The following is a 26,110-nucleotide window of genomic DNA, read 5'->3' as shown; positions in this document are numbered from 1 at the left end:
GTATGGTGGGAAGAGCCCCACCCAGGCTGACCCCCATCACTGCCAGCAGCAACCCTTGCTGATGAAGTCTTGTGTCCCCCTGTTGACATAAGTCAGGCTAGAAGATGGGAACACTGCTGCCGAAACAGAAATGCCACCACAACACGGATAAAATGTTTTTTTTTTCCATGATTTGAATGCGAACTGTGTGGAAAATGAAAATGTTGCATCGGGGCCATCTAAATGTTTGTATTTCGTCCGAAGCCGAAAGCTTGCCAATTAAGAAAGATCGTGGCTGTGACTTGTTGCTACGTCTTATTAAAACCTGTCAGTTGTAGTTGTGTTGAATGGAAGAGGCAGGAATTAAGTGATTTGTGTGAACCCGTCTTTGGTAGCTGGATCTCATTCAGAACCTTTTGCTCTAACGGGTCTCCACAGCTCTGGAGTAAGAGCGGGTTTCGAGCCAGGCTGGCGCGATGCCAGTCTGGTAGATGGAACCTGGCCCCGTTTCCCATCTTCGGGTTCCTGTGCTCCAGTGACCTCATTCTTCCCTGCCTGTGGTGGAGGGAAACCACCAATCTTATCGTCAAGGAAAGGGTAACCACAGCAACACCCTTCAACCGCTGCCATGGGAGACAGCGGAACACACCGTTTCCCTCCTTGTTGATACTCTCCAGGCCTGGCCCTGATTTCCATCCGTGGTTTTCGTTTGATTTAGAGCGGAGTTGCACATGAATTGATTTTAAAACCGTTTGTTTGAGGAGGCTTAATTGCTTGCACCGAAGTTAAATGAAACGATGTCGCAGACCATCGAATGCAGATCCTCGACTGCTGTAGTGGGAATCGTAAAGCAGTTTGTTTAATTACACTATATATAGTAAATGTACGTATTATCAGCGTAAGCTAGTCGGGGGAAAGTAGTTTTAGATGTGATTAATGTCAGCTGTTACAACGTCAGACAAAACACAGAATCAAAGTCTATTGCATTGCAGCGTATTGCCCATTGTAGTTCTGATTCCAGTGAAATTCTTGAAAATTGGCTTATATGACATCCCTGCTTTTTAAAAGGACGTGGACCCAAGTCTTTGCCTGGACCATTGCCATTTGTGTTTCGGCACAACGAAGTGCTCGAGTAACACGGGGGAGCCCGCTGGGGTCGCGTCTGCGGATCGTTTCCAGGTCTGCTTTGTGTCGAGCTGTGTGCACAGTAGTCTGTGATTTGGGGAGTCCTACCCCTGCTCCCACCTCTTCCCCGGTACGCTCTGTAGGTGTGGGAGGCCCCGGGGCAAATGGGGTCTCAAACGGACTAGTCCGTAACCACCCTCGTCTTCCTTTGTGATCGGTGCGGCTGTACGCAGTCGCCCGAATCGCGAGCAAGCTCCGCGCCCTCTTCCATGCGTGCGGTTCTTCCCGAGCCGTGTCCAGCAAAAAGTGCTTCGGTGTTTTCAGAGAAGAGCCAGCGACTAGTTTTAAGCAATCGGTGCCGTCGTTTGACGCTTACAGGAGAGAAGCCTTCCAGTGCTGAGGTTCTGCTTCAGATACAGCCCAGGGGCTGGCACCTCTGTGGGCATCTCGCCCGAGGGCATCAGGCAGCCTGTGACAGTACGTGATGCCTGCGCCCCGTCTCTTGGCAGGTGTCTCCAGCGCAGGAGCCCCTGAAAGAGAGCGAGGGGGAGCTGTCGGCGAAGTTCTCAGTGGGCGACGTCGTCTGGACCAAGGTGTCGGGGTACCCCTGGTGGCCCTGCATGGTAACCAAAGACCCAGCTCTCAGCAACCACATCAAACTGAAAGGTATGTAGGGCACAGCGTCACGCCCAAGTTTACAATCTGTAAACAGGCACGACTGCCTCATCTAAGCCTTCTTGTTAGTTTAAAGAATGAAGGATTCCAAGTCGCTCGTACAGGTAAATTGGTTTTTCATACGGAGAGGGCTGTGTTGCCAGCAGTTTGACGGACCAGATACCCTCCTCCAAGGAGAGCAGTGCATGTAGACTGAAGATTCTGTGTTTAATACACACATGTGGCAAGGAAGTGTGACAGTTTCTCAATCTTCTCTTTTACACAGTACACGTACATAAATCTGAAACATTTACAGCACTCCGCCCCATTCCCTAATGAGACACACTTCGGTGGCCAGAACACATTATCAGGCTTCTAAACAAACTCATCTCGGTGTTAAATCTGTTTCACCTTGCATCCTGACAGCAGCAGGTGACAGTGAAACAGAGCTGCTTTCGGACATTGTTCCGTCTCGGGTGTACACACCAAACGTGCCACACGACGCTTAGGTTAATCCGCAGAATATCTATACAATTCAACTTGATTTAACTTCTAAAAATGTCTGTCTTGTGAGAATAATGTCCGAAGGCGTACCTCTGTTCTGCAACGCACCAGTGGAGAAATGGTGGTCTGAGCTACAGAGGAACCTCATCGGGATCTCGTTTGTTCGAATTTTCGTTTGTTGTTTTTTTTGAGCGGGAGAGTTTTAATTCGTGCCTGACCTGTGTCTTAAGCACGCTCCTCTTTAGACAGCCCAGCCTTCCGGGCCGGTGACCGCCTCTCTCTCTCCCCCCCCAGCAGTGAACAGCCGGACGAGCGTGCAGTACCACGTGCAGTTCTTCGGGAATGCCCCCGAGCACGGCTACATCTTCGAGAAGAGCATCGTGCCCTTCGGCGGGGAGCAGCAGTACAGGGAGCTCTGCCAGGAGAGCGCCAGGCCGTGCACGGCCCGCAGCGACAAGAAGAAGGTACCCCCACCCCAGCTCGCCGCCCGCGGGGCTCCCCGTCTGATTGACCGCGCTGCTGGGGCTGCTTCAGACAGCCCGGGCTGGAAACCACCGGGAGATCGATGGCTTGGCGCGTACACAGCCCGTTCTCCAGGGCTCTCCGGTCCTGTTCCCCCTTGCGGGGTCGAGAGCTGGAGCTGTTCCAGTGGAAATCGCGGAAGTGATCCCTTGAGGAGTCTGGGTGTGGACGTACAGTCTATTAGTGTGGCGGAACAGCACCTCCCCCAGCCAGGAGGAACGCCAGCAGGCGAGCACCGTGCTGCGCACGTCTTCTCAGCGATGTTCTTTTTCTCCTTCACAGCTGCCCAAGTCGGTGCCGGCCAAGCTGCGGGCCCAGTGGGAAATTGGGATCATGCAGGCGAAGGAGGCGGCCGGCATGGAGACGGGAGAGCGCCTGGCCAAGTTCACCTTCGCCTACGTCAACGGCCGGCCGCAGCTCAGCCCCCGCGTGCTCGGCGATCTGGGCCTGGAGGAGCGGGCCCCGGGCGACCCCGCGGCGCTGCCCCGGGCCTGCCAGGAGCCCTCCACCCTGCCCCCAGAGCCCCCCGGCCCCCCCGCCGCCCCGCACAGACGCAGCACCTCATGGACTAAGAGGACGCCCACGGTAAAGGCTCCTGGCAGGATCAGGGCGGGCAAGGGGCGCCAGTGGCCGCTGAAGAGAAGGAAAGCGGTCTCGACGGCTTCCAAGCAGAAGGAAGACCAGGCGCAGCCAGATGACCAGGTCCGTGAAACTCCCCGTTTGTGCGTCGGGATACCGTTGTCGCTGTGAAGTCTCGTTCCTTTCACAGCTCGGTGTCAAATCTCTACTCAAGTGTCTATTAAAATGCGGCACTTCATCTTCCTCTCTTCTGGAGTGGGACACGGCAGCAATCCGGGGGGGAAAGGTGGAAGGAAGTGAGAGCTTCTCTGACCCTGTGGGGCTGGTATCGCCAGGGGCCTGTCTGGTTGCATCGGGCTGCTCAGTGCCGATTCCAGCAGGTCTTCAGTAATCTAGTCTGTATCTTCCACCGGCTAAAGGCACCTTGCGCCTTTCTTTGTAGGGTTGACGAGTTCAGTCTTGTCGCTATTAAATTTAAACTGATTTGACTTGAGTTGTGTTGTCGGAACAGCATCGGACGTATGATGGATTTATCGATTTAAGTTTTTCAAAAACTTTTAATTAGGTTTGGTAGTGCTGGGTTTTGATCTTGGTTCTTCCGGTTTTCGGTATGCATGGCTGCAGGACGATTGTCCTTCCTGTGGTGGTTGGGCATCAGTGTAATTCTTCCTGCTCAAGGAAAACTCCTTCCTTGCTTCTCCAGGTTCCCCTTTCGCTTGCCTCTGCTTCTTTAGCCTGCTCTCGAGCTTCAGTCTTTGCAAGGTGTGTCCTTGTGGGATGAGACCTGATCATTTCTCTGGCTCCTCCATTCTGACAAACTCATTACCGCTCCGGAATTAAGGGCTCGTCACCATACCTTCCAGTTTCGATGTCTGGGAGGAATGCTTGTCGAGTCTGTAAAGTCTCTTAGATTTCATTGCATTAAAGGCCAACAGCCAAGGCTTTGTTCTTGTGCAGGCGAGTAGATCCTGAAAACAGTCAATTATCAGACAGGCTAGCTTTGCGACTTCAACCTTCCGAGAAATATGAGATTTGAACAAAGAGAAAGAACATGCCCGGCATATAGCTATGTTCATCTTCAAGGATACCAAAGTGCTTGTAAATGTAAGACAATATATTGGCACATAAGTGGTTGTAATGAACGTTGTGTAACGTGCAGGTAAATGATTTTCATTCTCTTCCCCCTCAACGACAGCCAGTTGGAAGGAAAGTTGAAATATTTTTTCAGTTAAATCTTGCTTGGAGTTGATTTTGTATTTGGCTTCACGTTAGCCTGTCCCGTTGTGGAATGCTCTAGTGTCTGGGGTACATGAAACACGGCCTTTGAAGAATCTCAATATTTTTCTGCTGTGTGGGAAAAAATCCCTGATACTAATATATATTTTACCTCTTGTATATGTCAGTATATTTGATGTATTGTCTTTTTTTACCAGTGACATGAGAGGGGAAGCACTAAAGTTTTGGGAATTTGCTAACCCTGGAAAGCATGAACACCCGAGCGCACAGATAGCGTTTAGAAAATCAAGACTGGGAGTGTCATAGTCAGAGGCACTGAAGAAGTGGTGACCTGAAGACCTTTTGGCTTCAAGAGTTTGCTTTTTTCAGTTTTTCTCTTAAAGCTGAAAAGAGGAGAGCAATTTTCCTGTCTTTTTTTCCCCCATTTCCAGGCTGTGGCAGAACCTCTGGACGTCTCGAAGGAGAATGGGAAAGATTCGCTTGCTCCCAAGCTGAAGGGGAGGAAAGGCCGAAGGAGGCTCCATCCCCGCCAGGCTGTGAAGAAGGCCCAGTTGGAGGACGCCTTTGTGGAGGTCTCCCTGAGCGAGTCCTCGGCTCCGCTGGGCCCAGGTGGGGGGGAGATTTGGCTACCGCGGCGATAAACTACAGGAAAAAATTCCTTTAGAGTGAGGGCCTCTACCTAGGGAAAGAATCACATTTTGTATTGTTAGCATTGACAGTTAAGTCATGGAAGCCGGAGAAAATGATGGAGTTGGAGTTTGAAATATACTGGCACATTCCAGTAAATTGCATAGGTTTTTTCTCAGCTGTTGGGAATCAGTCAACAGAATGAACACTCTGCACATGGACTTAACATACACAGGAATCATTAATGCATTGTGTCGATAAAAAAATCAAACTAAATACTTGAAAGCTTGCCTTGGATACAAATGATAGATCATCTGCTTGTGGGCTACCAAGATATAATGGTTTCAAGGTTAAGCAGAGATACAAACAAGTTCACGTTAAGTGTTAAGTTCATTCTCATAAAAATACTCATAAGTGAGTACTGTCTTTGTCACTGAATTCGTCTGTCAAACAGGATAGCAGTTGAATTCTCAAGATCGGTAACGTTGAATGTGAAAGTCCAAACGTGCTGCACCAGTGGTGGCAGCTCACTGGTTGCGAGGTCTTGCCGCAGGTTAGAGTTCGCTTACGTACGGGCTCTTTTCAAACTTGGCGCTTCAGACCCGAGTTCAAGTCCCCAGAGACGACGGTCACTTGGTGGTGCTGCTGTCAGCCGGCCAACTAGGCTCAGGGGAGAGAAGCAATTTAGGAAAGACATGTGCCACTTTTTGACAGGGGAGAATACGGGTTGTGATTGGCCAAGAGGTGATCAGGTGGCATGGGTCTCCATTCCCCACAGGTCGCTGATTGGTTGGTCATCTTCTGGATGGTTAACCCCGGCCTGTGACTTGAAGGCCATTGCCCAGATGTGCCTATGGCTCTCTGCCAGACATCCAGCATGGGAAGCAGCACTGTCCCGGGTTGTCACTGTCCTGAGAGGTGCTGTTCTCAAAGAAACTCACCTTTGCTGCGTTCCAGTACGCAAGGATCAGCAGGCTGTTCTGTGGAACGAGCAACACTTACTTCGGTGGTTTAATAAGCTCTGCTGCTCCACGGGTGAGAGCAGGTTTTGGAGTCGTGGCTGGAAGCCTGCAAGCCAGTTGAGAGCGATGGTGCTGGTTAGAAAAGGCAAGTGAAGGGTAGCCATTACCGAGATCACAGAGGGATCATGAGTATCCAGCTGGGAGAGGGGCTTTCTCCAAGGGCAGGCTGGGCTCTGTGATCACGGGTTCGAGCTCTGGTCATTTCACTTGCTGTCTGTGCACCTGATTGGTGGTGGTGGGGCAGAGGATGAAGGAGTTGGCCTGGACACACTCAGCTGCCAGCACATTGGTTGCACCTACAACCCCCCACCCACTGTGGCCAGACACCCAGGAGGATGTGAGGCAGGAGCCTGTCCTCCAGGGGGTGTCGAGTCCAGCGCCCTGAGGAGCAGGCGGCTGGGGGGGCGCAGGCCAGGTCCTGCTCACTCTTCCCCCGTGGGCTCAGGGCCGTGCTGACAGCAGTTCCACGTTTGGTTGGCGCGTACGATCCGGCTCTTCACAGTTTGGGTACAGCTGAATAATGCGACCCTAATCTGTTGGTGTTGTGTGTTTGTGGAAGTCTCCTCAGACTGCAGATGCACCCCTGGGTGACAGTTGTTGGAGGAAACTTGTCAAATTACAAGAGCTAAAAAACAATGATAAATTTTGCCAATAAATATGGGGTAGGCATCTCAACTAGGCATACACAACATTGAGAAGCACTAGTAACACATTTAAATAATTTTGCTGATACAGATTTCTTATTCTGCTATTGCTTGTACGTTTTTATTTTTTATTTAATAGGTTTCCCATAGAACCTAGCCCTGATATTTTGTAATGTCTTGGGCAGAAGACCTGTTGTCTTCTGTCCCAGATCTGGACTTGGGTCCTGTGTGCCTTTGGGGAAGTATGAATTATAATTTAGAGGGTTCACAGGAAATTCCCATCACTGCAGAACGGTCTGTACTGTTATGTATAAAATCACTAGAGGCCCTGTTGATAATCGGTTTCAGAAATTAAAGAGTTGGTCTGCAATAGATATGATTTCGGCGTCTGTTTCAATAGGAAAATACACTTACATGCTGTTTTTATAGATATTTTGTTAAGTGCAAGAATTGTTTTAATTTTACAGTCGCTAGACCTAGCCTTTAAACGGGGGAACTGTAATTAATGTAATTGTTCTGGGTCTTTCTTGCTTACATCTGACCCTTTTGTTTTTTTATAGGCAGAAGAGTACGGAAAGCAAAGCCTTGTGCACATCGGGAATTGAGGAAGAAGTCGGATCTCGTAGGTGAGCTTGAGATGGATTTGAGACTGGCCTGTTCGATGGAGATGGAGCAATCTTCGAGTCCCTGCTGTTCCAGAGGGATCCTGGGTTTCACGAGTGTCTAAATGAACATTGTAACTGCAGCAGATGGCTAGAAATCATTGCACTGTCAATCGCCATAGATACCCATTAAAGAGCTGGTCTTTAAATTGGGGAAAAAAACAATTATCGGCTTTTGTTTTGCTCAGGATATTATCTAGTATTTCTAACATTATAATTTATTGTGCATCAAAATGTTTTCTATTTCTGCATGGTTTTAGAAAAGTAGAATAATCTAGCATGATGATTTTGTGGGGGGGGCTTTATTATTTAGTCAGTTATGGTAGTGATTCACTTGTTCTTGTCCATCTCCTGTGCATCTCAGGGTTGTGTATCCCTTCCGTTTCTGCTTCATTTCATTATTTGCATATCTTGGTGTTTTTTTTTTTCAAGGAAGCCCAAAATTGACCCATCCAAAAAGGCTGGGAAAGAGACCACTGGACGGCGCTGAAGAGGACAAGGTGGAACAGCCCAGGAAGAGGGCCAGACTCAACAGCGGTACTCTACAGCGCAAGGTAGCGACTTTAAGAGGGGAAACCTCATAAAGAGGGGTTTTGCTAGTTCCATGTTTCGGTATCCTCAGAGAAGCTTAGTCTGCCGATGGTCCACTTGACGTCAGGTGCCATCATTGCTGTTGTGGCTGAAACGAACCAGGATTTCAACAATAACAATTAATGTTATTCATCACAAATGAGTGTCGTTTATGGCCTCACGAGTTGGAAACATAATGGTTCACAGACGGCTTTACTCAACACTGCAGTAACAGATGTGATGTTGATTTATTCTTGCTTTGACCAGGTGAAAAGTCAAACTCGTGATCTTTAGCTATGGGGTGTATCAATACATAAGGTGTTTCTGTAGCTCTTTCAACCGGCCCCTAGTTTTTTTCTCACCCCTACCTGGAACCACTGACAAAGAAGCGTGGATGTAATATGGAGGTGGTTTTCTAGGATGAGAAACCCTTCGTCTAACAAGGAACTTTTCAGAGTGAAATTTGAATTGTTTTTTTTTTATTTTGCCCCTCGGGGAACTAGACAGAGTCCCATTAGCTCAATGCTGTTAATTTAATCTGTTGTAATCTGTGATGTTAAAGGTGGCTTGTCGTATTGGTTTTGTTATTTTTGTTGCATTGTTAACAGGGCTAATTCTTCTCTCTCTCTCCTTTCTCCCCTCCTGATTCCACAAAGACTCGCAAATCCAAATCGCTAGCAGAGACGATGGAACGGGCCGTGGAGAGCGCGTCGGCTCCTCGGACAAGCCGCTGGGGTAGGGTTTGGCCACCCTGTCTGGCGGCCTTCGAGAACCTTCTCTAGGTTTAGCTTTGCAGATCGCCTCCTCTCTTTCTCACGCTGGCAAACTTTCTGCTTTACTGTAAGACCTATCAAGACCCCACCTGATAGTGCCGATGGTGGTAATGACCTTATCTTTTAACCAGATGAGTCGGTTGACAGCCGCTTCTTAACGGTGACATCCTGAGGAAGAGTCCTGCGCCAGTGTTGCGCAGAAGACGGAAAGAAAAGAAGTTAAGAAAGTACTGGGATGCAGCTGTGTTGACAAGCGCCCAGAGGGAAAGATTCAATCGTCCAGCTGATAACCTTGCATACAAACGTAGTTTCGGGTCTCTCGTTGGGGAAACTCCAGTCATAGGCGGCAGTCTGTTGACGGGACTTGTGACCGCAATCTGGAGCTTGATAAAGAGTGTGATCGTGATGTGTAGGAGGGCATAGAGAACTGCAGGCCAGGCGTCTCCGAAGCTGTTGCCTCGGAGACGCCTGTGCTCCTGACTGGGCCGAGCCGCGTGGTGTCGGGAGGCTCCAAGCTGTGTGCCCGGGGTTCCTTCTTCACGGGCCCTTGGATGGTGCCTCCAACGCTGCCTCTCTCCCGCAGGAAGTAAACCACTGGAGCAGCGCCAGCCGGCGAAGAAGAGGAAGCGCGCCTCGGCCGGCCGGCCCTCCCTTTCCCCGGCGAGCAAGAGGCCCTCGCCCGCGGCGGCCCACGGCGAGGTGAGGAGCAGGGGGATCGGAACCCGAGCGGCCTCCTGGACGGGGTGCCCTTAAAGAAGGGAGGGGTCCCAAGGGTTCGCCGAAAGACTTCGACTGCCCCTGTTGGCGAACGCTCCGCTTCTGAATTTCTGCTTTAAATCTGAAATTGTTTGGTTATTGTGCTTTCACGGACGGAGAAGATGTTACACTGTTTTACACTTACAGGTATCGGGCATTAGCAGACTTTGCTGAACATGTAGTGTGAGATCAGGACAGGGCCTGCTCTGTTTCAGCCAGCCCACTCGTGCCAACCTCTGACCTGAAACCCTCGTAACTTTTAAAGTAAGATGTGACTGGACACTGGGGGAAGCAGCAGGACTGCACAGCACCAACAGCCCCGTGGAGGGTTGCTGACTGGTTTTTGTGCCCTCCCAGAGCTCCGGAGAGGAGCGGCCCGTGTCTCCCTGCGAGAGCACCGATGACGCGCCGCCCGAGACCTCCGCCTCCGCCAAGAGGGCGGAGCGCGGCAGCGCCGCCAAGAAGGAGAACGTCTGCCAGGTGAGACACTGCCGCCTCCCCTCGGGGTCAGGAAGCCCGCTGATGGGGTAGCACTGCTGTCCATTGTGAGTTATACAGGAGCTTCTGCTTGTGGCCGATGTCCTTTGGGCAGAAATGTAATGTCTATTTTGCATCTCGTGGCACCAAGGGGAGGGAGTGCCTTTTATATGTTATTCGTCAGCATGCGTTTGCCCAGTTGGGAAAAAAAACATTTTTCTGACATGTGGCCCTATTACATTGTAAAGAAGCAGGCTTGTGAAAACATCTCTTTTAATTCAATATAAAGTACTACTACATTGGAACATTTCTGCATTGAAACTGCGGCACAACCTGTATTTATTCTCACGTACATCCCATTACAGTGACTAGTGAGCAGGAAGGGCCGCGTCGCGTTGCAGTTGACACACACTCTCGCCTTTGGCAAAATGGCTTGAGTCCTTTCACAAACTTCACGATTTTGTTCATTCAGAATTTTGTCAAATTTTGTGATACCGTCAGTTAAGTTTTGTCACCGAGATTTAATAACTGGTCTGAGACATTGGGACTGCAGTTCCCCTTTAATTACATCACTGAATCTGAGCATTAATCCATTAGCTATACTCTATTGGGTGTGTTGACATGAAACATGTTTCCCTCCACCCCTACTGCCTGCAGTTTGAGAATTTAAGATTCACGAGGAACTTTCCTCAGCTGCCTTGTGAAAATATAAGCGCCCCAGGTCGTGCGCCGTGTCCGTCGCGGTTGTCGCCCGTTTCAAGACCCGTGGTCGTGCCGTCTGCCCTCAGGTGTGCGAGCTGCCGGGGGAGGCCCTGCTGCTGTGTGAGGGCCAGTGCTGTGGAGCGTTTCACCCCCGCTGTGTGGGGCTGAAAGAAAAGCCCCCGGGGAAGTTCCTGTGCCAGGAGTGCACCACCGGTAAGACCAGCCGCGGTTCCTTTATGACCTGGCGCTCTCTCCACACCGAACACTAGACACCAGCCGCCGTGCGTGCGCGTGCGCGTGCGCGTGCGCATGCGTGTGCGCAGTGGCACCAGGCGTGGGCAGATGTCGCCCCAACTCAGTATGAAAAATGCACTGAGAGAGAGATTCACGGGGGCTCAGTCACAGTGCTTCAGTAACCTCGCACTTCAGGCGAGCGGGTGTGTTGCTCGTTGTCCGAAGGCAAGATGGTGAAGGCTGAGGGAGGCCTTTCTCCCTCTGTTAAAGGAATACAGTTGATGATTTAAAGGTAAAGAATGGTAGGCAGTCCCATGCCACAGGTATCTGCATATGTGCCCTGCAGAAAAACTTAAATTGGGCTGGAGGGGGGAGATCCTGAGACCGGTGCGTCGGATGCAGAGGGCACTGCAGGCTGTGTATTGGGGCCTTTGTGCTGCGGGGTATGTGAAGTACAGCGCTGTGCGCTGCGGCGCTGTGGGTGGTGTCCGTGCAGCGCGGCCCCGCCCCTCAGCCCGTGTGCTTGCCCCCCTCCCCCCCCCCGCCAGGTGTCCGCCCCTGCTTCTCCTGCAAGCAGGCGGCCGCGGAGCTGAAGCGCTGCGTGGTGCCGCAGTGCGGGAGGTTCTACCACGAGGCCTGCGTCCGCCAGAGCGCGCTGACCGTCTTCGAGAACAAGGGCTTCCGCTGCCCCCTGCACGTCTGCCTCAGCTGCCACGTCAGCCACCCCTCCAGGCTCAAGGCCAAGAAAGGTGAGAGCCGGCTGCGGCTTTCTCCATGGTCCATCATCGCCCGGTCTGGCAGGATATCGCCGCTCTGTTCAGTTTTATACCCCCAGACCTTTACATGTCCGAGACGTTTTAGACTTCCCGTTGCCACTAGATGGTGCTCTGGTACTTGCATTCCCTTTGTTTCCAAGAGCTCCTTATTAACCATCACCATTTCCAAGTAAGAATGCTCCACAAGAAAACCTGTACCAGCGTATTTAAGGTACGTTTTCAAGAACTTGCCAAGCCATCTTCAAAATCGTCAGTACCGAGCATTTCACAGTTGATGCATTTCCACACTTGATAATCAATTTGATTTTCTGTGCTGCTGTTAAACATTGTAAGCTTCTTTCAGTGTATTAGAGCAATCCACGCCCATAAGAGACAATCATTTGTGTAAAAATGAACATGCTAGCTGTTTTTTAAGGGTGGGCTGTAGACATTAGTTCTATGGACCATATTAGTCTGCTTGTTTAGTTTTTACAGTATCAGAATCTGATTTATTATGTGACTGACTGATAGATACTTTATTGATCCCATGAGGGAAATTGCAGTGCAACAGCAGCTTAACACAGTCAACACAGCACAGTGTAATGAAATGATATAATAATACAACAATACATACAACACAATCAGTACAGTCAGTGAGAAGTGCACTAAGAAGAGTTGTTCACGGTCTAGAATATACAAAGAACAAACCAGAACAGTACACAAAAAGTTGTATTGCACATTATAAATATATTGCACAAGTCCCTGGCATATATTGTTCAAAATCTGTTGTAAACGGGAAGTGCCAGATGTAGCAGAGTTTACTGTTTAGTCCAAAAACAGGTCAATGTCAATGTTGCCCCTGCCCACACACACAGTGGATGAGTTGTACAGTCTTGTGGCAGAAGCCAAGAATGACCACCTGTAGCTGATGTGACTGATCTGTTATTATATTCGCACTTTGTACCCTTATGTGAGTGTCGCACGAGCAGTCATGTGAATTTCTGCTCAGGTCTGTGTGATCTTCATTGTGCACCGGGATGTGGTAAAAAAAAAACTTGCAAGAAAAAATGCTCCTGTCGACTTGGCTGTGTTGCAGGCAAGATGCTTCGCTGCGTGCGCTGCCCAGTGGCCTATCACGCGGGAGACCAGTGCATCGCGGCCGGCTGCGAGCTCCTCACCTCCAGCAGCATCATCTGCACGAACCACTTCACCGCCAAGAAGGGCTACAGCCACCACACGCACGTCAACGTCAGCTGGTGCTTCGTCTGCTCCAAAGGTCAGGGCGCCCTCTGGTGGGCCGTGGCTGCGACAGCCGCAGCACCGGCCTGCGAGCTGCTTGGCGAATGGGGGAGGTGGTGCTGAAGAGCACCTCTCTCTTATTAGAGACCTCTGAAACACGGGGGCGGACTGGAATCGTGTGGTAACATGCCGAGTCGTTTGTTAGAGTGGCAGTTTGCAGGATGTACCCATGATTGCTTACGATTGCAGTAGGTTTCTGCCTATGATTTGCCTGCGTCAGACAGCCATTGTCTCCTCATGAATCAGACTGTATTGTGCTTCTTATGACTGGTTACAAACCAGAGGAGCCATTTAACTCCTCCAGTTCACTTCATTCTGGATCAGGAGAAGCTATTAGTCCCACTGAGCTCTGATAGACTAATTGATCCAAGGATCTCACCCAGCTGTTTTTGATTGTTGCGTTGATTGTCGATTTCACACGTACCCATTCCAACTTCTTGTAGATTTCCAGTGTGTCAGCTTGGACGCTGACTGCATAGCTTACTCTGGACTCTGCCTCCCTATGACAGCAGTGCAGCACATCTCCCATCCCAGAGCGCTGTAGTCTGTGAATTGTTAAATTAAACCTTTGCTCTGAATGAACAAATTAGGCTGATTACTAATTAGCTTAAGCAAATTAAGGCTTTTCAGCTGTTTAAGATCAGTGGCTCTCAGTCCAGGTGCTGGACTGCATTAGAATGGATTCCCTTTATCGGCTTGGCACTTAATCACCAGTGCTAATTAGTGTCAGAAATGGTTGCTTGTTTAGGCTTTTTCAGTACTCCATCTTGAGTTTCTCAAATACCACAGTACAGGGTTTCTCAGTCCTGGTCCTGGGTGACCCCTGTCTCTTCTGGTGTTTGGTCCGGATGAGTTTAATTGAGGTTAAATAGAAATAAACGCTTGTTTTGAAATATGCTTTCAACCATTAAAACATCTGGACTAGAACCAAGCACCCGACATGGGCGGACAGGAGCACGGTGCAGGTTTGTCCTGACTGGGAAAGAATACTGTTGTCCTGTCTGGCTTATTTTCTACGTAGTGCTTGGATGCAAAGGAAAACCACCCAATTACCCAGTTGAAAAGATGACACTGAGATGTCCTACAGCACTCTGAACACGTGACACATGTCTGTTAGGGTTTTTCAGTAATGTGCACCCTCTTTTTGATGTGATGTAATTAGTATCAAGGAAGACAAGATTGTCAAGATGTGTCCTTGACAAGATCAAGGATACATCTGTTTTTAGACATCAAGTGCAGCTCCCAGTAATCGAGTGTTCTCGAGTAAGTTATTCCTAGAAGGGAGTAGGGTACAGGCAGAAGAAATTGGTGGCTTGCACAGACATGAGCGTAATGAAACTGCTGTATCATTTCACAAAATCCCAAGGCAAGTCCCCTCTTGGTGTTATAGGTAAGATACAGTTGCATGCTTATTCATTGTGAAAATGTTAAACTTCATTGTGGAAGGCAAGAAGTGACTGATATGGCTTAGTTTTCTTGATGCATCTTAAAAAGTTGTTCGTCCTTAAGATATCTCAACAAAATGCAATATTCTGCAATGATTAATGGAAACTTAATGAAGCTCTGAAAGTTTTACTACCCTTTTCTACAATCTGCTTGTTCATCATTTGACCTAATTTCCTAAGTGTTTGATATTTTTGTGACAACGATGTGCTTAATTTGCTGACAAAGGTAATGAAAAGGAAATTAATTCAAAACTGAATCGCGGGTCACACAGCTGACTCCCACATTTAATCTGGGTCCTGGCTAACAAAGGTTAAGGACCCCAGTTCGGAAATGCTGAAGAAAGCGCTTCATGAAATCATTGGTATTTAACAGAGTGGTGTGTGGAGAAACTGCTGTCAAGTCTGTACCAAACAAATTTCCCTAACTGGACCGTTTAAACAGCGTTGGCGGAATGAAGGGGAACAGTGAAAGAGCTGTCTCCAGGGTGAGCTGCCCGAGCTGTCGGCAACCCTGCTGTGTGCGCCTGCTCACTTTCTCATGCCCATCTCTCGCTGTTCCCATGTGTGTCCCGCAGGGGGCAGTCTGCTGTGCTGCGAGTCCTGCCCAGCAGCCTTCCACCCGGACTGCCTGAACATAGGGATGCCTGATGGCAGCTGGTACTGCAACGACTGCAAGGCTGGGAAGAAGCCCAAGTACAGAGACATCATCTGGGTCAAGCTGGGAAGTTACAGGTGGGGCGCTTTTCGCAAAAGCAGCAGAGCTGACAGGGGCACCAGTATCTGGTGGCTAAGCATTGTGCCTTGTGGCTCGGAAGACGTCTGTCAAAGCCACACAAGTATTTATGGGTCGGGTAGATCGTGCTATTCTGTGAATCTGTGAGTATTTTAACACAGCAGGGTTGTGGATCTGACATGCGTAGCTAATTGCAGATGGCCCATATGTAACCAGCAGGATAGGGATGCAGTTCTTTGCCACCAGATGTTGAATGTGGGATCACTGCTGTCTTGCTTTCTCCTGCAGGGGTTGTGCTGTTTGTGCTGACCATCCAACTCCGATCTTACAATTCCTGTATTTGCCTTCATTTGTAAATAATTTGAAATGTTCTAAATCAGGTATCGATCTCGATTCCAAAACAGTAGATATCTGAAACATTATTTTACTTCTGAAATAATGGTAATGGTGACAATTTCTCGATGCAGCCTACAATACGGAAAGCTAAAATGTTTTTGTCCCATCCTAGATTTAATTACAAATTGGTTTTTGAGATTGCAGGTCTCCTTTGATAAAGTAGTCCAGTAGTTGTAATATGTCAGTCTACTTATTTGGTTACATCTGTTAGCTTTTTAAAATGCTCTGTTGCACAATTTGTTTTTCTTTTTTTTTTGCAAATATTGTTTTTAATTTCTTGTTGTTTAGTGGTCTGCTTCAGGACAATTAAGCATATGACTTGAATAATTACCGAGGGATGGTAGCTTTCATCCTTAGGTGCTTTTCTGTGCTGTATGAAGTTGGAGTCGGGGTGTGTGAGTTGTGGAGCCCCTCTGAGAGGATGATGCAGGAAATGAGGGGAATGAATGTCCACTCGACAAGCTTTCGCCTTCGAGCTGTTTTCGAGGTGCGCAGTAGCCACGAGCCTCCCTCCTGTCTCTTACCAGATGGTGGCCGGCAGAGATCCGGCACCCGCGCGGCATCCCCACCAACATCCAGCACCTGCGGCACGAGCTCGGGGAGTTCCCCGTCTTCTTCTTCGGCTCCAAGGACTACTTCTGGACGCACCAGGCCCGCGTCTTCCCCTACATGGAGGGGGACCGGGGCAGCAAGTACCAGAGGAACGGCATCGGGAAAGTCTTCAAGAACGGTGAGCCGGCAGGAGGCCGCCCGGCTGCTTGTAGGTCATTGATCCAAGGAAAGAGACCGAGTTGCAGGCTTAACAGCCACATGGCTGGGTAGCTCCTGCAGTGCTCCCACAGCCGTCGGTTTCTGCCTTCTGATCTTCTCTTTAGTTTGTGTTTCAGCATTGATCCCCAAGAGCTCCGTGGGGCTGCCCACAGCTCTGAGTGTTTTAAAACCAGTGCGCATAGTCATCGGCCTTTCTCTCACAACTTCTTTCAGCCTGGTCAGAGTGAAGGTTTCTTTAAACCCCCGTTTGCTTTCAGATGCTCTTCACTGGGTCGGTATCCAGAGCGCCAGAACTTCTTGCGCAGTGTTATGACCAATATTGTTTGCCGCCGGCTTTAATTAGGTCTTAATGCGTTGTGCAATTTCAGTACGATACCTTTCTAATAGCTGTCAGTAGTATTAAAGAGCTCCTAAGCTGTTGAACGCCAGACACCAAATTGCATCTGGAAGGGTTTTGAGCTAAAACCTTCCTTGAGGATTTCAGTTTTGCCTGCTTTGGCGATGAATCTGGTGCTGGTCTCCACAGAGAGGATAGGATCAGCCCTGCAGCTCTGTGAATTGCCTCTGTCCCCGTCGAAGGTCCTGCCCTCAGGCTTACGGCCCTCTCCCTGTTTTCAGCTCTTCTGGAGGCGGAGATGCGCTTCAAGGAGATCAAGATGGAGCGGGAGGCAAAGGAAGCCCAGGAGAATGATCGGAAACCTCCGCCGTACAAATACATCAAGGTGTGTCCTCTGGAAGAGCAGGCTACTGAAGCACAGCAGGACATCCCTCCTGTCAGGGGGCTCGACTAAGAAAGCTCTTTCTGCACAGTCTGCCTGGGAGACGAGTGAATGTGAATTAATTTCAGTGCACAACAGGCGCCTTACTTGCTTACCCCTCTGGGCTCCTCATTATTAGACTTTTTCTAATCAGGATTTGGAACCTGAGCCTTAATCAGGTTCTGATTAGGTTCTGAGCCTGGCTCTTGTTGGGGGGGGGGATGAAGTTCTTATTTTTGTAGCTCATTGTTTTTAAAGCTGCTTTTTAAATTGCTACGATTTAATAGCCGACATCTAAAACTCAACAAAACATTTTTTACAATTTATTTTTAAGCATTTTGCCTAACATCCACTACAGATGTTTCAGATTAGCTTAAGTTTTGGTGTTCAGGAATGCAAGGCTGCGAAAAAGGGCTCTTTCACCGGCTGTAGCTTCCCTCCAGTGTTAAGGAAGGCGAGCTATGCCTTCTTGTCTACATGCCCTTGCTTCCCTTTGAGAAGCAGGAGTACGCCCTGCAAACACACACACATCCGTGGGAAGCAATTTCTCACACGGCCAGCTGGGTCTTGAATGAAATGGATGGGAGGGGTGTACTGTGTCTTAAAGTCGCCCTCGCCGCTCCAGGTCAACAAGCCCTGCGGAAAGGTGCAGATCCACACCGCCGACATCTCGGAGATCCCCAAGTGCAACTGCAAGCCCATGGACGAGAAGCCCTGCGGCTTCGAGTCGGAGTGCCTGAACAGGATGCTGATGTACGAGTGCCACCCCGCGGTGTGCCCGGCGGGCGCCAGCTGCCAGAACCAGGGCTTCACCAAGCGCCAGTACCCCGAGACCAAGATCATCAAGACCGCGGGGAAGGGCTGGGGGCTGGTGGCCAAGAGGGACATCAAGAAGGTGAGGGGCCCGGCCCGGCTGCTGCCGGCTTATCCTGGGCTCTGGCACCGGTGCAGAGCGACACTCGCGGGTGGCGTGGCAGAGAGGGCAGGGGTCGTGGGCTCGAGTCATGCACCCGAGATCGGAACTTCGCCCAGATCGCTGCAGTAAAGCATCCAGCCATATAAACAAGTCCAGGTGTAAGCTGCTTTGGACAAATTAGAAGTAAATAGAAATTAGTAATAGGTTTATTCCATGCTGAAAAAAAGAAGAAAGAGAACACAACGTTTCGGCCGTGGAGCCTTCTTCAGGTGTCAAGAAGGCTCCACGGCTGAAAAGTTGTGTTCTCTTTCTTCTTTTTTTCAGCATGGAATAAACTTATTACTTGTTCCTTTGCAGCCTACGCATGCTGACGCAGCTACCCACCTAAATAGAAATTAGCTGTAAATAGAAATTGTCCTATAGTTCAGATGGTACTTTTAACTTTCATGGTTTGTAGGTATAGTACCTCTTTAAAATAGGCCCCAACATGGCACGAAATGTCTTATGTACCTGATAGGTAAACAGTAATGTGTCTTTTGACACTGCTGGAAACGGCCTTACGTGTGCAATTACTGCTGTCCGGTGGACGATTCTGTGAAGTGTGTAAGCTGTTCGGATGCCTCGTGGTCTGCGGAACAGAATCGGTGCGACCCAAAACTTGGACTGAAAGCTCTTATTGTGCCTGGGTTTCTCAGGGTTTCTCAGCCTTTCTCAGTCTTGCGCCATCAGCAAGATTTTAGAGGCAATATAAAGAATGAAACTTGGGACTCTGCCTTCTGCCAAGTTGAATTTGATGGATAAGAGTCAAGCAATAATAAGCTATGCGAGTTCTTTAAAGAAAATAGATTTTCTTCTAGATGCTTGCTCCTTATTTAAGCAGGTCCTTTGCTTTGTGTAAACAGTATACACACATTTCCTTTCTGAACTGCAGGTTGCCTTTTGTATCTTGTGTTGTTTCCTCTCAGTCTTCTGTTCCTCCTTTGATCCCTTCACCTGTGGCTATAATTAACTCCACTCTTCCTTAGAGCAGAGCTGGTGCCTCACTGTGCTGTTCGCCATCTGTCCTGCAGGGGGAGTTTGTCAACGAGTACGTGGGAGAGCTGATTGACGAGGAGGAGTGCCGTGCCAGGATCAAATATGCGCAGGAGAATGACATCACTCACTTCTACATGCTCACCATCGACAAGGTGAAGAAACGGGCCTGCGCTCTGATTTCATGCTTTTAAAAAACCCGTTTCGTACAAAGTATCGATTTACTCGAACACTGGGTGTTGAAAAAAGGCTTCTTATTGTTCTATAGGAAAAATAAGGCTGAAGTTTGACTCTGTGGTTCAGAAGGACTTTGAGTCTGGTGAACATTTACAGAGTCTGCCAAAGAGAAAGTTACACAGCAGCTGTAAAAAACACATTGCTTTATTTAATGAAAAACATCTACATTTAAACTATCCTGTTAATGTAGGAGTGAGAAGCACACTGCTGAACAAAGAGTCATCAGTGGAGAGCCACAAAACTGTAGCTCAGCTGCTCTCCTGCTGATCTGTGAGCTCATATGAGAAAGTCAGGAAATATGTTGTGCATATTGTTTTCTTTGCTGTTTTGAAAACCAAGATGAAAGCTTAAAAACGACTGGTTCCAGGGTGTTTACCTGAATTCCCTTTTTTAGCTTAGCTGTGCTCTGCGGATGACAATTGGTGTGGCAGTAATAGATGCAATAAAAGTATGTCTCAAATTGCATGGAAAGTATTCAAAATGTAATGCAGGGATTGTGAACTGGAATGATAGTAAAAAAAATACACTGGAAAAGCAGTGCGAGATTTAGAGGCGATTTGTGCATTAAGGGTTTCTAGCAGCGTTTTCTCCCGAAAGCCCACACAAGTTGGGTCTGTGTGTGGTTTTTGTCCCCGGAGATGGCTGAGTCCGCAGTACAGCTCCGCGTCGCGCTCACGAGAAACGCGGCCCTGCGATGACAGTGGCGGGGCCAGTGAGACTGTGAGCCAGAGGAACAGTATTGCGTTGGGAGCGCCTCACTCGAGGGTTGTGGGGTTGCTATAGAGGACGTACAACAGCCAAGGACAGCCTCTCACCGCTCAGCTGTGTCCTCAAGCTGTTTGCCGCACTCAGATAAGCTCCCAGATGTTTGCAGTACTTGGACCAGATACGTCTGTTTGTGCTCCAAAAGAGCCGAGGAAGTGAATTGATCAAGAAATATATTTGTGGTGGTTTTCATTGGAACAGATGTCAGGAGGAGTTCTGCTTCAGACAAATTCAAAACTAAAAGAGAATATTCGTCTTCAGGTTTTTTGTATTTTGATGCTAAATATGTTTTCCAGTTTGATTTCTACACCCACATCTTTAATTGTGCAGTTGTCCAAGGCAGTGTGGCAAAATGAATTGTGACATTCCACATCAGCTTTCAAGACAATACAGCGCAATACAGGGTGCAGAAGGAGTAACATGGCTTCGTGAGTGCTAGATATGAGTATGCAGGAGAAAGCGGAACGATCTCAAGCACAGAGCGCTGCGCCGAGGAAGGCGGGCTGCAGGGCTCCCTGGTGCCGCCCGGGCAGGGAGGTGGTACTGTTCTTCAGCCGGCGTGGGCCTTGACGCTGTGCGCGTGCCCTGTCTCCGCAGGACCGTATCATCGACGCCGGCCTCAAGGGGAACTACTCCCGCTTCATGAACCACAGCTGCCAGCCCAACTGCGAGACGCAGAAGTGGACGGTCAACGGGGACACGCGGGTGGGCTTGTTCGCGGTCTGCGACATCCCTGCGGGTGAGAGCTGGGGGGTCACATCGCCAAGTACTGACCCACTGTATCCCGCCAGCGCCAGATCTAGCTAAGGCAAACTGGCTTTGGAGACTGCAGTATATACACAAGTATTGTAATGGAATAATCTGGTAGTAACGTCTCTTCATGCATGACGTCTCAGGAAAGGCACTACATAAAATCATTTCCTGAGATATACAAATAACATTTGTTTCTAAATGCATTCAATGGATGTAGGACTATACCTAAGGGTTTTTGTAGTGCATCTTGGTTATTAAGATGACTCTTTAAAGCAACGTGCATTTGTAGCCCTTTATACTTTACTGAAGCAGTGTAAGGGGGGTGGCTGTGCTTAAGGGTACAACGCCAGTGTCCAGTAGTTGTGCTTGCTTTTACCGCTGCAGTATTTCCCATTTAGCAGTTTTCCTTTTTTTCCTACCAGTTTGGTATATTTGAAACCGTTAAGGCCTGCTCACTGCTGTAGCGCCCGTGTCAGCCCGGGAGAGTCAAAGATGGGGCACAGGCTGTCAAGACCATGTGTTTCTTTCGGATGTGCATGGGGCATCATGTGTGTCCTCCCTCCCCCTCACAAGCAGCCCAGCAGCTGCCGTGGGCATTGGGCATGTATGCTGTGCCCATGCTGAGTGATTCCTGCTGTGCCCAGCTGTTTACAGGGCCCCTCCGGACCTCTGAAGCTCAAGCAGTGTGCAGCACAGCCTGGATTTCTAGCTGCAGGAAAGTAGCAAAGCCCCTGCAGCACCAGCAGTCTTTTACAGGGTGCCTTCTAAGGCAAGCGTGAATAAACTACCTGGACGACCCGGTCTGGTAAACCAGTTGGTCTTAAGGTGTTGATCCTGCAAGTGGATCTAACAGGTCCTGTCCTGTTGGCGCTGTTCTCGCGGAGGCTCAGCGTGGCGTGGCGCGCCGCTCACGTTGTTCGCACTGTCCACAGGCACGGAGCTGACCTTCAACTACAACCTGGACTGCCTGGGGAATGAGAAGACCGTCTGCCGCTGTGGCGCCCCCAACTGCAGCGGCTTCCTGGGGGACAGGCCCAAGGTGAGGGGCTCCTAGCCAGTCCTGGACAGGCTCCATTGACTTTGTCATGGCGTGACAGCCGTTCTAGTGTCTCGCAGAAATGAGTGATCCTGGCACTGCCTCGCCATGCGGTGGCATAACTGCTCTGCTCCTGGGTGTTCACGGCAGCCTGTGATTTTACCAGACAGGTTTCCCCCAGGTTCCAGGCTGCGAACAGAGCAGGAGTCATCTGTTAGTGGTCTGAAACGTCCAGCCGCAGCAGGTTTTTCGCTTCCTGCTCTTGAAGCTCCCGGCAGTCTTGCGGTCGTGCCCGGGGTGTGTGAATTGAGCCTGGGGACCGTTATGGGGACAGTCAGGCCCCCTTGTGCTTTCACCTCCTGGGGGTCCAGTGCCGGCGTGCTCGTGTCCCGGAGTGCCAGATTACAAGAGCGCTCTCTCTCTCTCTCCCCCCCGCCTGCACAGAACGCCCCCAGCAGCGCCTCGGAAGACAAGGGGAAGAAGGCCAAGAAGAAGCTGCGGAGGCGGCGGGCGCGGCACGAGGGGAAGAAGTCAGAGGACGAGTGCTTCCGCTGCGGCGACGGCGGCCAGCTGGTGCTGTGCGACAAGAAGGGGTGCACCAAGGCCTACCACCTGTCCTGCCTGGACCTGACCAAGCGGCCCTTCGGTGAGGCCCTCCGCTTCATAGGGCGGCTCATAGGCACACGGCGCGGACGGCAGGATTGCACAGTTACAGTGAGGGGAAAGTAAGGGGGCATAGAACCGGTTAAATCCTGTACAGGTAAATACAAGCCCTTCTCAAGAAGGAGGTCTTGAGTGTAGATTTGAAAGAGCTGAGGGAAGGTGACCGAGATGCTCAGGGACAGAATTCCAGAGCTCTGGGGCGCAGGACGGGGGTCAGACAGGCGCTGAGGTGCTCTTCTCGCCCTGTTGGAGGCGCCGCTGGCGGGCAAAGGGGTTCTGGAGCGCAGGCGAGCCCAGTCTGTGCCGCTCTTCCTGCAGCTCTTGTGGTTCGTGTGCTAAATCAGAATAGCGCCAGGCTGGGGCCAAGTGAAAGGCAAGTTAGAGTTCCACACCTTTCAGATGGTTGTGAACCGTTTGTGCAGACAAAAGCGGCAAAGGAACAAGTTGTAGCCGTGTGTAACTTCGCACGCGTTTCCTGAAGCCGGGGTTAATGACGCTGTCGGTTCTCGGTGGTGTATAGGGTGCATACCCTGTACCCCGGTGGGTGTTCTGTCTGTGGCTTTAATTCCTTTAGTTGCACTCGGTGAATCTCCCCGCCGGGATGGGCCCCTGACGCCTTGTGTGTCGCTGCTGTTTTCCTGCAGGCCGGTGGGACTGTCCCTGGCACCACTGCGACGTCTGTGGAAAAAACTCTGTGGCGTTCTGCCAGCTCTGCCCAAACTCTTTCTGCAAGGCGCACCAGGAGGGGGCGCTGCGCCCCTGGGGCACCTCTGGACAGCTGTGCTGCCAGGAGCACGAGGACCAGGAGCTGCACCCCAGTCTGGACAGGAAGGAGGCCGAAGCAGAGAGGCCGCCCGCCGACAGGCAGCGGCCTCCCAAGAACTCCAAGAAAGCATAGGCCTCAGGGGGAGGCCTCAGACCAGAGACTCACTGCAGTGCCAAACTGCTAACACTATCCTGTACATAAGTACCACACGCCCTCGTCTTCACAACCTTCAAGTACTGTACAGCTTACGTTGTTTTCATCAGGGAAGCCCAGATTGTTGTTTTCTTTTGTTTAGTTCCACTGAGCCATCAGAACAGGTTAATTATTTTGACATAGTTTTTTTTTCTAATAATGCATCTGCACTGATCAGCATCTGTGGTAAGCACAATGTTCAAGGCTGCAAAAAAAAACCTCATAACTTACACAGCATTACAGTTAAACTTGAATATTTTAAAGTACTTTTACTGAAAAAATATCTAAAACCTAGAGATGTATATTAAAAGACCAAAATAATAAGACTGGAAATATGTTTTAGAGTTACTTTAAGTTTACCAGCTGGTAAAGGTGTTTCTAGAAGAGGTAATATCTTAAAAAAGTAAGAAAAGACACTATTAGTAGCTCTTAACAACTTTTCATGTATTAGTGTAGTTTGCATTTAATAGCTCAGTACCTTTTTTTTTGTAGCCCGTCTTGAATTTGTGAAGAATAGTATCTTTAAATATTTCAGGGTTATCAGAGTCTACCCGTGTCAGAGACAAGTATTAAAAAAAAAAAGGAGAGAAAAAACAATAATATTCAGATTTAAAGTTTGTTTACTTGATTTTCCTTCTGATCTGTTGGTGAGTGATGAGAAGTCAGTTTGAAGCCTTTTGTTTGTCTTGGTGTTCAGAGTACTTTAAAAAGGGTTGCTAGTAAACACTGTCAAAGGAACATTTCATGTGCCTACTGCTACTTCTTTCTCGGCGTCGTGGGGAATTGCTAAAGCACTTGTACTATAAGAAGCAGAAGGGGTTGGATTTCTTAAAACACGGGAGAGGCTGCAAAAACAAGTGCAGGCCGATTCCCACAGCACAGAGGGGAGTCAGAGTTGGGAGATGAGCTGAGATCAGGCAGAGAGAAGACAGACCTCAACCCCGGAGGAGCATTCGTTATTGAAGACTCTGGGTTACGGTTTGTAATCACTCAACCAGATAAAAACTGTTTTTTTCACACAGCTTTAAATCCCCTTATCGTAGTCCCCTCTCCTGTACTCTTTGGTTTCAGCCTGCTCTACTTGTTTGGACCAGCACTGAGGGAAACACTCATGTACTTCACCTTTCTCAATGTGTCCTTGCACTGCAAGTTGTCTACAAAAAAAATAAATAGAAGGTTGGAGTCTGCAACACTGATACAGGCATCACTGAATTGCTATAGCATGATCATTTTAAAATGCCATGTTTTAGGATCATCTGACTAAATGTGCTGGGTTTGACATAATGCAATATTCCTGATCACATCAGGTTACCTTTTCCAGCCTGCTGTTTATTCTCAGAGGACAACAGGCTTCCAGGAGAAACCCAGACTGAACTGAAACAGCCATGGCAGGACCTACATGGAGCGTGTGGGAGGACAGTCTGGGAATCAAGACGGCTGGAAGACGCCCTGTTGTCTCCAGTATCCCCTGGGTCTGTCCATCCCGTCTTGGGTTAAAAAAAAAAACAGAGCTCTTTTCAAAGCATTTAAGCAGTTTAATAATTTGTTTTCCTTCACATGCCTGAAGTGAATCGCCCATTTGAAAATGACACGTGCTGAGTAGATGGTGTTGAACTCAAGTTCTCCAAAATGCTGCTTAGCCTGTAGGGATGGGTGATAACATGGCTCTAACAGATTATCTCTTTTCTCAATTGTTTGATCCACCGAACAGGATTAAAGCAGGAATGCTGTGTGAGGTAGTGGTCAGTTCCGGCTTTGTAATAGAAGGTTGCAGGTTTGATTCCCAGGCGAGACACCGCTGTGTGCCCCTGAGCAAGGTATTTCAGCTGAGCTGATCCATAAAAAAGCCACTGGGAATCTGACTTCAGGCCTGCAGGAGGCTCTGCAAGTTGAGTCCACTATGGGCTCAGGGACTGTATAGGTTGTATCTAGCCCTTTGTTGCACACATGCAGAGAGTTTGTTCCTCCAAGGAGAGGAACTGTGTGGAATGGCAAAGTTTGTGGGGGATTTTTAAGTAAAAGATGTGCAAAATTTGCTATAGATGGTGTACATCTCAGTCATGCAGGACCATGCCTGTTTTGTGTTTGGGGTTTTATTTTACTTATGAAATTCAATAGTTAATAGGCAACCTACAGCTAAAAGTAGTTTTGAGTAGAAAAACATACAGGTGGATTTTGCAGGCTGGAATGGAAACCAGTGCGTGTGTGGACCTCCAGCACCAGGAGGGGGAAGCTCTGCCCGTAGAGGTGTCAATGCAGCACAAGAGCAGAGCTTAGTTTGGCAACCATTAGCACGGATGATGGCAAGACAGCGGTCATGCAGTGAGCGGACTCGAGCTGTAGGGTGGTCTCGTGCCAGTGTCTTTGTGTGTCCTGAACCTGCCCTCCCGGCAGCGTGCTGTTGGCATTGCCCTGCATCTCAGCCACAGCAGTGGTGTCTGTTACAGGCAACGCCGATTTCAATGGCTTGTTGGGCTAATCTCCCTGGAATACCTTGATGATGGGGGTCCAGCTTACATTATACAAC

At 49.3% G+C, this 26,110-nt stretch overlaps 1 protein-coding gene across 1 annotated transcript in view; it reads left to right on the top strand.

Moving 5' to 3' along the window:
• nsd2 (nuclear receptor binding SET domain protein 2) overlaps positions 1 to 24,318 on the top strand; it is a 41,178-nt gene extending 16,860 nt beyond the window's left edge. The window contains exons 3-23 of the mRNA XM_088921543.1: positions 1,614 to 1,770; positions 2,557 to 2,726; positions 3,067 to 3,486; positions 5,031 to 5,208; positions 7,453 to 7,518; positions 7,987 to 8,108; positions 8,781 to 8,859; positions 9,481 to 9,596; positions 10,011 to 10,133; positions 10,919 to 11,045; positions 11,615 to 11,815; positions 12,918 to 13,097; positions 15,141 to 15,297; positions 16,222 to 16,424; positions 17,084 to 17,187; positions 17,849 to 18,118; positions 19,210 to 19,326; positions 20,771 to 20,912; positions 21,859 to 21,965; positions 22,407 to 22,608; positions 23,270 to 24,318. Of these exons, the coding sequence (XP_088777669.1) occupies positions 1,614 to 1,770; positions 2,557 to 2,726; positions 3,067 to 3,486; positions 5,031 to 5,208; positions 7,453 to 7,518; positions 7,987 to 8,108; positions 8,781 to 8,859; positions 9,481 to 9,596; positions 10,011 to 10,133; positions 10,919 to 11,045; positions 11,615 to 11,815; positions 12,918 to 13,097; positions 15,141 to 15,297; positions 16,222 to 16,424; positions 17,084 to 17,187; positions 17,849 to 18,118; positions 19,210 to 19,326; positions 20,771 to 20,912; positions 21,859 to 21,965; positions 22,407 to 22,608; positions 23,270 to 23,523 (3,495 nt within the window). The 3' untranslated portion in view covers positions 23,524 to 24,318. The remainder of the gene's footprint in view (positions 1 to 1,613; positions 1,771 to 2,556; positions 2,727 to 3,066; positions 3,487 to 5,030; positions 5,209 to 7,452; positions 7,519 to 7,986; positions 8,109 to 8,780; positions 8,860 to 9,480; positions 9,597 to 10,010; positions 10,134 to 10,918; positions 11,046 to 11,614; positions 11,816 to 12,917; positions 13,098 to 15,140; positions 15,298 to 16,221; positions 16,425 to 17,083; positions 17,188 to 17,848; positions 18,119 to 19,209; positions 19,327 to 20,770; positions 20,913 to 21,858; positions 21,966 to 22,406; positions 22,609 to 23,269) is intronic.
• The last annotated feature ends 1,792 nt before the right edge of the window (positions 24,319 to 26,110 follow it).

The sequence above is a fragment of the Atractosteus spatula genome, chromosome 1, assembly GCF_055471065.1.
Source record: "Atractosteus spatula isolate fAtrSpa1 chromosome 1, fAtrSpa1.hap1, whole genome shotgun sequence".
NCBI lineage: Eukaryota > Metazoa > Chordata > Actinopteri > Semionotiformes > Lepisosteidae > Atractosteus > Atractosteus spatula.
Note: the sequence above shows the minus strand (reverse complement) of the source record. Positions and strands in the feature narration are given on the sequence as shown.